This window comes from Ambystoma mexicanum, chromosome 10 (assembly GCF_040938575.1).
Source record: "Ambystoma mexicanum isolate Mex_15411 chromosome 10, UKY_AmexF1_1, whole genome shotgun sequence".
Classification (NCBI taxonomy): Eukaryota; Metazoa; Chordata; class Amphibia; order Caudata; family Ambystomatidae; genus Ambystoma; species Ambystoma mexicanum.
The window spans coordinates 1,473,722,714-1,473,737,900 of NC_090932.1; the positions used below are offsets into that span (position 1 = coordinate 1,473,722,714).

Genomic DNA, 15,187 nt, shown 5'->3' on the forward strand with positions numbered 1-15,187 from the left:
TCTTCGACATCAGGAAAACGTCTGAGCCTGATTGAGGGATAACGGAAGTTTGATAAGTTGGGGGAAGGGAACCCCTAAAGGATGTGAACTAAGCTTGGGGAAGGGAATCACTGCAAGGGTTGTGTTTGAAAGGTCCAAGACCGACTGAGGGAGACCTACGTGAACTTTTTGTTGAACTGTGTTTTGAAAGCTGGAAAGAGAGACTTTAACATGGAAGGCCAGGCAGGCTTTGATCCACGGTTTTTGAACTGCCTTTGCTTTGAGAGTTTAGGCCATTTCGATTTGACTGACTCAACTAAGAACTGTTTTATTATTTGTTGGTAGAGACTACTCCGATCCTAGCTACAGGGCAAAGTAGGAGTTTTTCCAAACCTTGAAAATGTACAAAGGTTTTACAAATCACACCTTTTGTGTCCGTGTCATACTCGTGATGTGATGCCATGCCTCCCTTACAGTGAACATTCTTTTGAGGTCTGATTTGTAATCTGTATTTTGTAGCAAATTCTAGTGTACTGATATTCCAACATGGTATGTCATATTTTTGTGTGACTCGTTGCTTTGCCATTTGGATGGCTTCTTTGCACTGAGATTTGAAGAAACTGGCAGGAGGTGATGAGTCACTAGGGGTGGAGAAGGAGATCTGGGCAGTGTTAGAGGCTGTCGGAAGTAGGAGTTGGACACGGGTGGTATTTTCTGGAATTTTATTACGAGTTTCAAAGAACACCTAACTGGCCCTACTCTATAGGGAAAACACTGCCTGATAACTAAAACTAGGGTGCTCATTGTCAGGTCCGGCCTCTGTCTAACACTCCTACTCTGTTCCTACCACTATAACCATAACCTAACCTAAAGGTGACCAGGAGGATGTCGAACCCCTCCTGATGAAAGGAAAACTAAACAAGCAATAGTCTCTTCTTCCAAACAGTTCCTCTGAACCAAGGTCAACCAGGAGGATGCCTTCCTCCTCCTGGTACATAAGAAACACAATCCTCTCGTATGTTGATTTTAAACCAAACCATGATTCTATCAGGAGGATGACTCCCTCCTCCTGATGCACAAAGTAAACACAGTTCTCCTCTTTATAGAGTTCACATTAGCCTGCACAGCTCTTTCCAGAGTACTTTCCACCTGAAAGGAAGTTTCCATTCTGCCCCTTTAATGTGTGCTGGTTCCCAGTTATTAGCCTTGGTGATCACTGGGATGAGTAGTTTTGGTGGCACTACTCGGACGAGGGAGATTACTCATGATACATTACTCAATGATGTACTCCTTCTTATGAGTATTGTCCTGAGGGAGATTACTCCTGTTGCACTCCTTCCTAGGAGTACTGGGACCAGGGAGATTACTCCAAATGCACTCCTGAGTACTGGGACGAGGGCAATTATTCCTGATGCAACCATCTACGTTCAGCCCCCTACCGGGTCACCCCGGGCCCCCGTTACTTTTTCGTGGAGGCAGCCATGTCTCTGATTCTTCCTGGAGTGTTGGTAGGGATTTTTACCTTTCTTTACTCTTTGCCACTCTGCCCTGCTTCCACGGGACCTGAGAGCTGTGAGCCTAAGCAATGTTGTTGGACCACCAGGTCCACTTCGCTGAGGTCATGCCACTGCCACTCTCCCTCCAGCTGCCTCTCTGGTCAGCTTTTCCACCTCCTTGGGTCTTCTCCGTCGACTGCTCTCTGTGGACCGGCTGCCGCGACTTCTCCTCTTGATGGGTTTTCCAGCTTCCTTGATGGACTGTCTGTTTCAAGTCCTTTGCCAGTTTTTATACCTGTTCGCTGGTCCGCATCAGACTGTCAAGCTCTGTCTTTTGTTTCCATGGAGTGATCTTTACGTCTCCTTTGGGCTTCTTCATCTCAGTACCTTGGTGAGGAGCTATGGTGATCTTTGTCTCCTCTGGGCCTCCTCGTAATACTAAGTGAAGTGCTAGTGCTACAATATAGTCCCTTAGTTTTATATGTAGCTGTGTGATGTTTTGGTGAGGAGCTTGGGGTGCGAGATGAAAGGGGGTCATGGAGGTGAGTCATGGAATGAATGTCCCTATTCCCAAGAGGAGAGTTCTCCCCTGGAAGTTCCCCCCTCATGTTACCACCTGTAAGAGGATTAGTGATTAGCTGCCGCACCACCCTACTCTAACAAGGAAATGCTTCCCCATGGGGAGAAGTGACATCATCCCATGATTCGTCACAGCAGTTAGTGGAGCAAATATTGCTCTTTCGTCGTCTGTTAACAGCAAGGGGTTCATCAATCACTCAAAGATTTGCAGTGGTTGTTCCATGGGGCAAGGCTCCAACGCTGGTTTGTGTTTTTTGATTCTTGGAACTGTGTAACACCTTGTTAAAGGTTGAGTGTGGGGTGCGCAAGCAAGCATACCTTGTGAATGTGTTGCTCTAGAGTGATGGACTTGTTTTGTGTTTGGTTTACCGGGCCTGTTGAGCACCTGGAATTTGATGTACCTTAGCATTAGAAGCCAGTATAAGATTCTAAAGGTGGAGCTGGCGTGGGTCTCTCCATAAATGTTTGGCCTGCGGACATGGATTGCTACAATTGCTTTTTTTGTTGCTCCTCTCATTAGTGTTCAGCTAGGGTGATTGTCTACTTTTAACATTGACATTCTTTTTCAGGGCGGAATAATGGGCATAGAGATCAATTGGAATTGTAACCTCGATAAATGGGCGTACCACTGCACGCCGAGATACGGCTTCCGGCGACTGGATGACAAAAAAGCCACTGAAGCATTATATCCAGGCTATAACTTCAGGTACCTCCGAAGCATGTTTTATATGACCTGATTAAAAAAGCTACAGATATATTCCCCTACAAAGGAAAACTTGGAAACAATGCATTGTGACAATATTTCATTTATCGGGATATCTTTCTGGGGTCTTCCATTGTGACGGTGTTGGGTCAGCAGAACACGAGACTCAGGGTTGTATTTTATATTACACAAGGAGGGGTTGAATTAATGCCTACATGGGAGGAGACCCAGCAACAAAAACCAAAATAGCCTTTTCGTCTTTGCAAAATGTACCTTGCCGAAGATAGGAAAAACAAGAGTGCGCTATAAAACCAAGAGTTGCCCTCTGTAATGTTTGCATTAGTGAACAATCATTTTAAAAACATTTTTTCAATGGTTTTGGTTTTTCAACAAATAACATTTTGCGGATACACATTAGCCAACCACCGGGCATTCCCCGCATGTAGGAGCATAAACATTTAGCGCACATCCATAGTCCATAATTCCACCTTCACTTCTTTGCGGTCCCTTAATCGACCTACCCCGTACTTGCAAGTGCATATCTGCCCCCCACCTTCATCCATGTTCACAGATCCGATACACCAATCCCGCTATTTCCACTTTCCAGCCTATCCTTCTCAACAGGTGCTCACCTACCCTTTCTGTATCCTGTATAAATCCGCCCCACCGCCGCAGCGTCCGCCGATTCCAGTAGAATACCCTTGTTAAAATGCTCACGGATGCCTCCGATCAGAGAGGGTCTGTATTATGTCCCATATACCATGCCAGACACTATAAAGTCCGCCCTCCCTACTGGGGCCAGACCTCCTCGTTATAGTATCCATTTCAGCTCTCTCTCGTTTCCCCGACATCTCGCAGCCAGCGATTGAATGGTAGTGCGCCTGCTGCCTTCCAGGCCATTGCTACCGTGCGCTTGGCCAGCATCAAGCCCGGTGAAATCACTTTGTACATAATCTTATGCCTCCATTTTTGACAGGCAACAAACCCAGCAGGCAGCGTTTCATTGTGAATTGGATTCTCACTTTCAACAGATCACACGTTCTTCCAATGATCCGCTCCTAAAAATCCCTCACCTGTGAGCATCCCCACCACATATATGAATACGTCCTTAGTTCCTTCTTACATTGCCCGCAATTCGGGTCCCCATCCCCCACCATCTTTGCTCCCCCCCACTGGTGCGATGCATGCCCTCATTGTACTCTTACATTGTATCCACTGAAATCGGGCATTCCCAGATACTTGCTTCGTAACCCATTCACCATCTGTTAGTTCCCTGATATCCAAGCCCCATTTTTCCCACTCTGTCATTCTCCCATCACATCTCGTCTGGACAACAGCGGCATATAGATCTGTAATACGCCAACCACTGCTTACTAGTTGCCAAATCGTGCTGTTAACCATGTATAGGCTGTGCATAATGGGGAAGTCCGGGCCAAGCAAGCCTCATTTTCGCCATTATTTTTGCGAAATCCAAAAAGTTCCTTCTGAATTGTGGGTGTGTTTATTTGAACTAATTAATTGTACCTAATTGCTCTGCCCTCCACATACATGTGCCCTACACACCCACCGCGACTCATCCGAGCTATTCACTTCCCTCCACTACCATCTTGTATCACACAGCTCAGACACACATCTGGTAGAAACCTCAATTTATGTCCAGGCAGCTTAGTCGCCTGGCACCATACCTGAAGCAGACTAGCCACCAGGGAAGGCAATATCCTGAGTTCACCTCCTCATGCCCCCACTAGCTCAAACAATTTGCATGGTTTACACGTGGTCACTACCATTTTAGTACCTGCACCCGATTGTGGACAATGAAACCAGTACATTATGTGCTGCCAAGTGGCCACCCAATAATATGCCCAAAATATGGAAGTCCCACCCCTCCTTTACCAGACAGTAATTGTAGCATGGACAAAGCAACCTCCCCCATTCCATATAAACTTCTCAAGTATCTTGTTCCGAGTGCAGAAATACTCCTTATTTAACATCATAGGCATCGCCTGATACACGTGCACCATTCTTGGAAGCACTATAATTTGCACCACTGCTATCCGTCCCATAACCGAGATTGGGAACTTCATTAGCATACGACTAATTTTATACAGGGCAGTCAGACCCCTCTCCTCCATTCTGTTCATATACACGTTCCCAGTTTGCCCGTTTTCAATGTCGCGGTTTCCCGCACTTACCAGTGTTCCCTGTGTATACCGCGCTCCTCAGAACATCTGCCCTTTCCAAGCTGCTGCCTCCAAGACATCCTCAAGTTACTTTCATGCCTCTTCCAAGATGGCGGCACACACGCCAGATCCGGTGCTCTTGCAGCATTTCAGTTTCCTGTCCAGTCCCCTTCTTCTAGCGTCAGCAAAAGTCAGTAAGTGCGAATTAACGTTAAGGTTGGTGCCCTTAGCTCAGCACTCCTCCTGTTTTCCTTTACTTGACTACTTCTGCTTTCTTCTTCCTTGATATTCCATTCTTTGTGGTTCCTCCTTGTCTGCATCCTTTTCAGCCTGCTTCAGCTTTCCCCAGTTTTATTTTAATTTCTGCTCTGGATTGGATGGTCAGTTGTCCATCCTTCCACCAGTATCCTGCCTCAATCGCTTGTGCTCTCCGTTGGATCAACCTCAGGATACATTCTACAATCAGGGTGGCGTCCAGAGCAGACCGGCAGTGTTTCTACATGACACTCAAATATGAGTTAAACGACGGACCGGCTCCTCTCCATCACTGGGAATCCAGCATCAGGTGAGCCAAAAACCTGACATTTGTATGCCCAGATACTTGAAACCCTCCTCTGATACCTCCATCTGTAGGTATGGTTTAGATGATTGATTTGGAATGGTTGATCATCACCTCCGAGAGAATCTCAATCTCTTTCACTGTATCTAATACCCTTTTCATGCTACTGACTGGACCTCTTGCATATCGTAGAATGTCATCAGTGTACAGTGCGATGCAATGTGGCACCCCCACCCCCATTAGTACACCTAGCACTTTGTACCTTTTACAGACTACGCTGACCAGTGGTTTTGTAATCAACGCGAATCAACAGCGAAAGTGGGCAACTTGCTTGGTGCCCCTACCCAGCCTCCAGGGGTCAGATACAGTCTTGTTAACCCTGACTCTGTACTTCTATCCCTCATTCAGTAGACAAACCCCACCAATGAAACGGGGCCCATTAGTGGACAATTCTTGTTAGAAGGTGGGTTTGCTGAACTCCTACAGGCTATGGGCCTCATTACACGGAAGGCAGTGATCCAGGGTGCTATTAGCACCCTGGACCATGCCGGTAAATTACCGGCACCGCCTTGGCGGTAAGGGGATTTACCGCCCCATTCCAAGGTCGGTGGGGCGGTAAATCCCCCTTCCGCCATTGCCCTTCCCCATTCCCATTTCTGCCCCATAGGGCTCTATGGGAATGGGGAAGGCGCTAATTACGGCACCGCAATTTTGCGGTGCCGTAATTAGCTCAGAGGTCCCTTAGCGGGTTGGTTTTTAACGCCTGCAAAAAGCAGGCGTTAAAGCACCAACCCGCTAAGGGACCTCGTAGTACGGCGGTAAGGGTTAACGGTCACCATTGCCATTAACGGTGACCGTTAACCCTTACCGCCGTCCGTGTAATGAGGCCCTATATATCCTGTTACAACTCAAAAGGGGTAGCTCAATAAAATGGTGTCAGTCAGGTTGGGGGTGTAAAGCGATGGGTGCATGGCTAACATCTCAGTCCATAATCCCTAGTCTTCAAACAAGGCCTAATATCCAACCCCCAAAAGATTCTAGTTTCAACAGGGCCTACTGACAAGAGGTCCTGAAAAAAGCATTCCACTCTCCTCTGTGGCTCCTTCTCCTAGAATATCACCAACAGGAATTGCACCCTGTCTTCACCTCTCGGGGGTGCCTGGCCTGGCCAAGATCTGTGTTGGAGCCTCCAGCTGAATCTTTGCAACATTCTCTCCCAGCTGTCTGACCTGGGCCAGGCACTGAGCTATAGATTGTTTCTCCTTACTCTCCCCTTCACTTTCTCTCCTCCTGCACAGCTGGGTCTTCTTGCCCCCTCCTTTTCCTTCCCTCCTGAACCACCTCTGTGGGCCGCTGTCATAACTACCTCATGGTGTGAATCTCTGCTCCCCTTATTTTCATCCACATCCCATAAGTGTTTAGTCATGCAGGAAATTGTTTGGCATCTCTGTGCTGGTCTTCTGCTGAAACCCAGAGATGGCTCAAATCCTGATCGAGCACATGCTGGAGGTTTACGGCCATCTACATTTCTGTTTCTTCATATCGCAGAGCAGAGTGCTAACCTTTGGTGAGTCTCTTCCTGTGGTCAATGTAGTGCCTGCTTCCTTCAGCACAGTGTGGCTGTCCAGAGGGCACCTGGTTGACTGAATCTGCATAATTCTGAGACATTTGCTGATGCTCGGCTAAGAGGGGCACTAGGTTTTCACCCATAAGGAGCCACATACTGAGTACTCGCAATGGAAGAACCTTCCTTGAGGGGGTCCGAGTGTCAGCAGTATTTTGTGGCACCCTATGGTTGGGAACGACAGACTGTACTTTCGGACAATCCCCTTGTACCACCTCCAGGAGTTGCCTGACATAGCTGGTGGCTGGCCCTGGCTCTTTGGATCCACCCCCAGTCCTACACAGTGACCACACCTTATGCGACTGTCAAAGGCCGATTCACAGCCACTGATATTGAATCTGGTGTAAATGTCTCTTTTGTTAGGTCTTCTGTTTGTAGAGAAAAAAAACTGGGTTCCATTAATATTAGGTCCGTACAACACATGGGCTTGTACTGATGGGTCACAAGTCATTGGTCATACAAGGCGAGCGGACTGGAATACTTTAAGCAAATGTGTTCCCTGAACAATAGAAAATTCCCAACAACTTACAGCACACTATAGATCTAAAGTGATGAAGATGGGTTTTTGTTAAATGTGGAACTATTGGAACTCCACATCTCAAACCCTGCATGGATTTCACCACTGATAAATGGTGCATTTTAAAACATGTATGCATGATATTTTTTAGTAAACCTTCTTTAAACAGTCTGTATTGTGCTGTGGCTTTCCCAACCTGCACCTTAAAATTAAAATGAACATAAATGGCCACAAATAACAAGCATATGTACTTGTTTCTACAGTGTGCCAAGTAAATGTGTGGAGCCCGGTGCATGCTGTAAATCCACAAAAAGTTCAAATAGGTTCATTTTCAAAAAGTGAAGGTCCACAACTGATTTTGCATTGTAAAATAATCTCTATTACCACACACAAGGTAATTCACAAGACTTTTGTGTCACGACTGTGCCATTGGAGCACCAATTGGCACCCATCGTGGGACTCCTTCATCTCCATAATCCTCTTCGAACAATACTTATTCATCATTTTGCCTTTACTTTCCGTTTGCAAGACCTTGTTACTTCATTGCTTAATTTCACAAACTACATATCCCATAATGCACCATGTGGCAGTTCTCATTTTCTAGCTATTCCTATGCAGCAGTCTTCGAACTACAATCCCCAGAAGTCTTAGAGATCCGTGCTGTTTTCACTTCACTTTCCCAGGACCAGAGAGGGAAGAGGCAGATTACCTTCAGGTGTGCAGCCCCATGTGCTGCTAATGAGCCTGCTTCAGCACAGGGCAGGTCAGTATTTCAGCAGCTGCCTGTAGGAGCACTGAACTCTTGCATTGAGTTCGCTCCCAGCCCCTTGTGCTTTGATCCTTCGATTTCAGCAGTGCCCTTTTGCTTTCAGAACCTACTCCCTGTTCCAGTACCCTGTGCACTCTGACTTGCATCCCTGCTAGTCTGCCTGTACGCCCCCCCCGCCTTTTGCCCTGCACTTCGGTGCTACCTGCACTGCAGCCCTGCTCCTCTGCTTGCAGTCCTCTGGTCCCGGCCTAGTACCTTGCTCTCTACCACCAATGATAATGTTCCTTGCTCTGTGCCCATAGTCTCTTACCTGGCTTTAGCTTCCTTGATTTTGGTCCTTAGTTTATAGTCTGCAGTTCCAGTCTCCTGTACTATTGCACTTCTATTCTTCTTGCTTTTCCTCTTTCATTCCTGGTCTTTGCCCTGATCCTTGCTTACTTTGACTTCCTATTCGTCCCTGTATATTTGTTACTGTTCTTGTCCTCACTTGTTTGTGTAATTCCTTTGTTCAGAGTTTGGCTGCTGGATTTCCCAACAGGCAATCTCTGGCCCTTTCCTTTGGTGCATTTCAATACTGTACCTTCTGCCTTATTGTTAAGTGTGCTGTTTCCTGCTTCAGGAGCAGTCATTGTTCAGTTCTTGCCGGACCCGTACAGGGTTCAGTCTTGTGAGTAGTGTTTCCTTGTTTGTGCCCTGGGGCCCAGACACACACCCACTCCTGCTGATCCTTTCCATGTGCATTCAGAGTGGGGCCCTGTAACAGTAACCAGATCAGAAGGCTACAGCTTCACCAGACCCTGTGGGGAAACCTCTTCCCCTATTCTGAGCAGACCTCAAGTGGGAACCTACAGTGCTGGTCTTACTTGTACTCCCTGACCCTCTGTTCGCTGCCTTTGTTGCCAGTCTGTAGGGCAGATCTATCCTTTTTTGTCTGCAGGATTCCTTGCACTACTGTCTTGTGTTCTCATAATCCTTTAGTTCATCGAGGTTTATCCCCAGATATTTAGACGGATACCTCCTGAATTAGTGCCCCCTGATATTTCCAATTTACTTTTTGGGGTATCTTTCTAGATGGGCTGAAGACCATGATTTTGGTTTTGGTAGTGTTAACTTTTAGGGAATTGAGATCTGCATATTTCTTGAGGTTATTCAGTGCATTTTGGAGACCTATTGGAGTTGGTTCCAAGATAACCAAGTCATCTGCATAGCCCAACCATTGTAAAATGGTTATGCCTATTTTTGGTGGAGTAGTAGCGGTGTCCTGGAGTGCCTCACCCACTTTTGAGAGATTGGGGTTAAACAGGATTGGAGCCAGGGTACAGCCTTTTTTGGGGCCCTTTTAGGTGTTTGCCCATGATGTAGTCTTCCCTTGCTGATCCAATCTTATTTTTACTCTCGTCTGGTCATGAAGTAGAACAAGCATCTTGAGGAGCCCCAAGGATATTCCCCAGCCACCTAACGGATTCCAGAGTTGTTTTCTACTGTGTTGAAAGCAGCACTGAAGTCTACCACGACCACATATACCTGGATCCTTCTCATCGTCCAAGTTTGCTCCACAGTAGTGAATAATGCCAGAGATTGATCGTAATGGAACCTTTACCAAAACGAGTCTGGTTGAATGGGATGATGTTACGATCCTCTGCCCAGTCTTCAAGTTCTCAGAGCGGATACGGGCAAATATTTTGGACGAGACATCTAGCATTGCAAGAAGTCTATAATTCCCTGGATATTCATGTCTGCCCTTCTTCCAGACGGGAACAATAATACTGTTGCGCCAGCTGGAAGGAATTGTCTGAGTGTTTTTAATATTGCAGAATAGTCTGTACATCATGTGTGACCAGATATTAGGGTCTAGTTTAACTAATGAACTGCAAATGCCATCCGCGCAAGCAGCCCTGGATGACTTGCTGGCGGTATTAAGCTTGCAGATATTGGCCTGATTGTTCTGATACTGCCAGTTGACTGAAGCAAATTCAGTTGTCAAGACCCCCAGATACTCTACCCGAAATGTGTGTGCCATGTGAAGTTCCCAGGTTGATTCTGAAACCCTGTTAATGACTCTCTAGTTCTGGCATTATGCCCGTTGACTATATTGCAAAAGTTTGTGGAGACCTGTGTGAGCGCGGCATGGACCAAAGTCTTCTATTGTGTACATTCCAAGATCTGTTTCCTGAGCCATTTGCATATACTTGTTTGGCAGCCTTAACTGAGGCACACTACCCCATCAGAGATGAGCCTTATCCAAGTTGCACAGCTCCTTACGAAGAAGCCTTTTCCTGTTTAGTTAAGCAATCATACTTGTGCAAGTGACCGGTGGAGATTACAACAGCCAGTCTGCGTATAGGCAGACCTTTGACCTTAGAGCATAGTTTGATAGTGTCCCTACATAATTTAAAACATTTGAGGACTAAAGGAGCCAGCTCAGGAGCTATAGCGTCATCAAAACCAAAGTGTTCTAAGTTGCTTTGATGTAGGATTGAATATGCAATGAGCTGTGCCTTTCGTCGTTCCACGAGATTCGATTTAAGGTCGAGTTAATAATAAGACCTCCAAATGAGACAGGGCCAGTAGGATAGAGTGTGATGTTAAGGCGTGCAATGAGAGGATAATGATCACTTCTCTGTCGAGGGTTTATACACATGTCCACCATCGAGCTTTAATTTGCAGTGAATTTATAGTCAATAGTACTGCTCTCACCATTCCCTACTCGTGTATAGCTAGGCGGGCAGTCACATGGAACTGCTTCATTTACCATGCTGTAGCCTTCAGCAAATAGCATGGATGCCCAGCTCCTGCCACTTCAAAGGGTTTTTATATTGGCCCTGTTTGTGGCGGTTAAAGCTCTCACAGCTCCAACAGTGTCCCTCCAATGCCGAGAAATCAGGGATTCTGGTTATGAAGTTGCCGCAAATCAGGACAGGATGGGCATAACCAAGTCCTTCTAAGATGCCCTCTAACTGTTTAACCATATCCAATTGCACACCTTCATATGGTGGAACATACATGTTTAGAACAATTAGGGTTTGGCAGGTGTGGTGCTGAGGGATGGCAGGATCACTGTTCCTGCCAATGAGAAAATTATCCTATATACAGGGGCTCTGCTCTATACACAAGTCCTGCCTTACACCAAGTATGAGGCCTCCCTTCGAACGGCCTCTGTGGCCCTGAATAGCCATCAATTATCAGTGGATTGAAAAGCCAGGTTTCTTGAAGGGTCACCACATTTAGTTGGTCTATGTGGTTTAGTAATCCATCTCCTGCATGTGTCCCAACTCAAAAGGAGAAAGGGAGGAGAGCAACCATTGTTGGCTACTGTTAGCTCCTCGTCTCGCCACCATATTGGCCAACGACTCCCAATGGCACTCTTCTCCATGAGTAGCTGATGTTTTTATGTTGTGGCTAGCAGGCCGCCCGGCAGGGTTGGCAACATTCCTTGCTCCAGAAATGGAAGTTGGGCCAGTATTCCCTAACCGAGATACTGCCCGCAATGGTAGCCCCAAGTCCCCTCATCTCTGGGGTCATACCTGTTTGTCTCGTGGAATAGTGTTTCGATCTCTTTAGCCATACCCCAGTTTGAACAAAGATGCACCGTGCTCCATGATGTATGACAGTCCGCTTCGAAGTGAACGCCAGCTATCACTCATCCTCCAGCATTTCCACTATTTTAATATCACTACTCCTGATGTGTCTCTGTGGAATGGTGGTATGTAGAAGTTCTAATAAGCGGTAATGGTTGATATAAAGTCTGTCATGGAATATGCTACGTATTTTTAGGGCCTTGACGTTAGATGTAGTGTTGGTAGACTTGATATCCAACCAGTTGATTCAAGTATCGCAACCAAAGTTTACCACAGTCATGGCGTTATTGCTAGTAAATCTTACTCTGTTGGTTGCCTTAGTCACAACAGGTTCAGTAGATGGCTGCATTGAAAATAACTCTTCCAAATTGTGTGAGGAGTTATCTTGATAGTGCACAGATTTTGGGGGTTTTGCATGATCAGCCTTCTTTCTATTGATATTGTATCATCCAATGTGCTTATTGATCTGTATATGGTTATCTTGGCCACACTCAGTGATCGAAAGTGAGCGGGAACAATCGGTAGCGGTGTTCCACTACTTTTATTTTTTCTGTTTACCATTGCTCTACTTTTTACGACAATGTCTACCATTCCATATAGAAGAATTGTCCATTCATGTCCCTGTGCAAGTGTAAAGTTGTAACCGGAGCCTTAGTTACTAGTCCCTTAGACTATTGCAATGCCCCAGCTGCAACACCTTGTTACATGTTGCACTATGCTGCTGCCTGCCGAGACCACAGTTCCACTACTTTTTTCAGTAAACTTCTACCACTGGCACACTCATTAGGGGACACTCCTATAGTTTGAATGTCACATTGGATCTCAGACGGTACATTTGAGACACAATTATTAGGGTGTATTGTGTTCCTCGTGCCATTTATGATGGAAGTAAGTCCTGCATGAACGGGAGGAAGGGTGGTTGAGATGCTGGGCTCACCTAATTCCTCCTGTCTGGTATACAGTCTCCTTTTCTTTTTCTAGTTATATCCTTCTACATAATTGCCTGTTTAGCACTTTTATTATTCTTCCTCTGGTACCAAGCACAGGTGTTTGGGTCCATCACCTTATTATTTTTGATATCTCTCAGGGTGAACTCCATTTAAGTTAGTGTTCCAGTACTAGACCGGTCATAGAGTTGATCCTATTATCCATGGCCTCTGTGCGTGAGGAAATGGTATTCAAGGCTTGGATTATATTAGTCATCCCAATTTTTTGAGGCTGTACTACGGCACACAGTTTTGCCAGTTTATGTCGACGGTATTGCACGTGTTAGTCAACTTGACCAATAGATTTTAAAGTATGCCAAACATAGCTTCTGAAGTGGTGCTATCATTTGCAAGGTAGTTTAGGGCCTCTGTGGCCGTGCCGTCCTGCAGCAAAGAGATAGACCTAAAGATTGCAGGCAACTACTGTGTGGGAGTAGAGTGTGCTGTTGTATTACCATCCTGATTGTACATTTGTGCTATTGAGTCCAGTACAGGACTGTAAACCCGACTGGTCAGTTGTTTCTTATAGATTGGGTATCCCTCCATAGTCTTTGTGGCTGATAGTTCTAGACATGGAATTATGAGACTGATGGGTGGGTTTGTAGTGAACGCCCCACTGTTAGTCAGGCCCAAGTTGCCATCGGTCAGATCGGCCATATGCCCTGGAGTTGGAGTGATCAAAGCCTGCACAAAGGATTCTATGATCTTGGTTCCAATGCATGGAAGCTTGGCACTTAGTTCTGCATGCAGGACACCAGAGGCTTCTTGTAGAACATTGTCTGAAGCCTGATTAAAATCAGTGATTTTATTGTTATGCTTAGGGCGAATTGTTAAGTCTCCAATAACTACTGTCCATTGTAGGCAACCACGTGATGGGCGCTGTGGGCTGCTTTGAGGTTTCCCTTTGGGTGTAGTTGGATCGATGTGTTCCAATTCTCCTCTTGTCCCCCCTCTGTTTGTCTTAGCCGTGACATCAGGCCAATTTGGACAACTATTTTCCACTTCCCCTTCTGAGGTAATCATGTGCAAGGGAGGGTCAGGGGTCGGAATAGTTGGTTTCCTCATAACCTCTGCACACTTAGATGCTCGTGCCATGGCAGCTGTAGTGGCTCGACGCTTCGTTGTGTCTAAATGCAGCGAACACAACAAGAAGGGGATCTACTACGATCCTTTTACAGAAGTGTTGTTTAGTTTATATAGTGTTAGTATGCAGTGACGAGAATGGTTGTGCCAAGTGATAAAGAACAGTGTCGCACAGGTGTAGGCTTACCGGTTAGAAAGGACTTGTTGTGGAGCACCAAAGAAAATCTGGAGTTATCCGTCTGCGCCCTCACGCCCAAACACCAAAACACTCGGCTCACTCTATGCGCTACGTGTGAAGTGAGGTATTTATTACAAGGTGGTCCTCCTTCTCGAGCTGGCAATGATGGAGATGGTAGAAAGACTCAAACAGCACAGTAGTGTTCAGAAATCAAAATTAACACAGCAGCTACAGCCTTCTCCAAAACACTCAGCTCACTCTGCCACTGGTTAGAACACTGGCTGCATTTCCTTTCACTCCGATTATAGAAGGTTAAGTCGCAGACATCTAGATTGTTTGTGGAGGAAGAAGTAATGCGACTACAAGGGGGTTAAAAAAAGGAGGAATGCCTCTACCGGTCAGTGGTAGGTCATACCTGGCCACTGCAAGAAACATTGTTGTGCTTCTGTAGAGGTCGACCTTCTCAGAAAGCCACTATAACCCAGGATGAAGGAACAGTGAAGGGGTGGAGTGGCCACGAACAAGGCTGCCAATTCTATGGGAAATCCCCCTTGCAGGAGAAATGACATCTGCAGATCTTTGGGAAGTGATTCTTTGACCCTCATTACGAGTTTGCCAGTATCCCGCCGGTAGTACAGGCGGAATACCAGCAAACTGCATTTACCGTCTCTACTGCCCGATATTCCTGTGTTACCGTGATTTTACAAGTGGCAGAGAGTCTATAACTTCCCATTTCCAGTGAGTCCCATAGGACTGAATAGAATGGAATTGCCGGAATCACTGGCACCGGTAGCATTTATTTGCCGGTAGGGGCCTGAACTAATGGCAGGTCAGCCCTGGTGGTACATCACTGCCCCCACTGGCAAACTTTAATTTTCCCGGTCTGGAATAAATGCAGGTGCTAGAATTACCAGCATTTTTTCCTGCATTTATTCCAGACTGGGGAAGTCATAATG

The 15,187-nt window shown here is 46.2% G+C and overlaps 1 protein-coding gene across 2 annotated transcripts in view; it reads left to right on the top strand.

The window, feature by feature from the left end:
• Positions 1-15,187, top strand: part of P2RX7 (purinergic receptor P2X 7) — a 356,033-nt gene that overhangs the window by 229,488 nt on the left and 111,358 nt on the right. For both annotated transcript variants that reach the window (XM_069619560.1, XM_069619561.1), the window contains one exon: positions 2,624-2,760. In XM_069619560.1, coding sequence (XP_069475661.1) covers positions 2,624-2,760 — 137 coding nt within the window. The remainder of the gene's footprint in view (positions 1-2,623; positions 2,761-15,187) is intronic.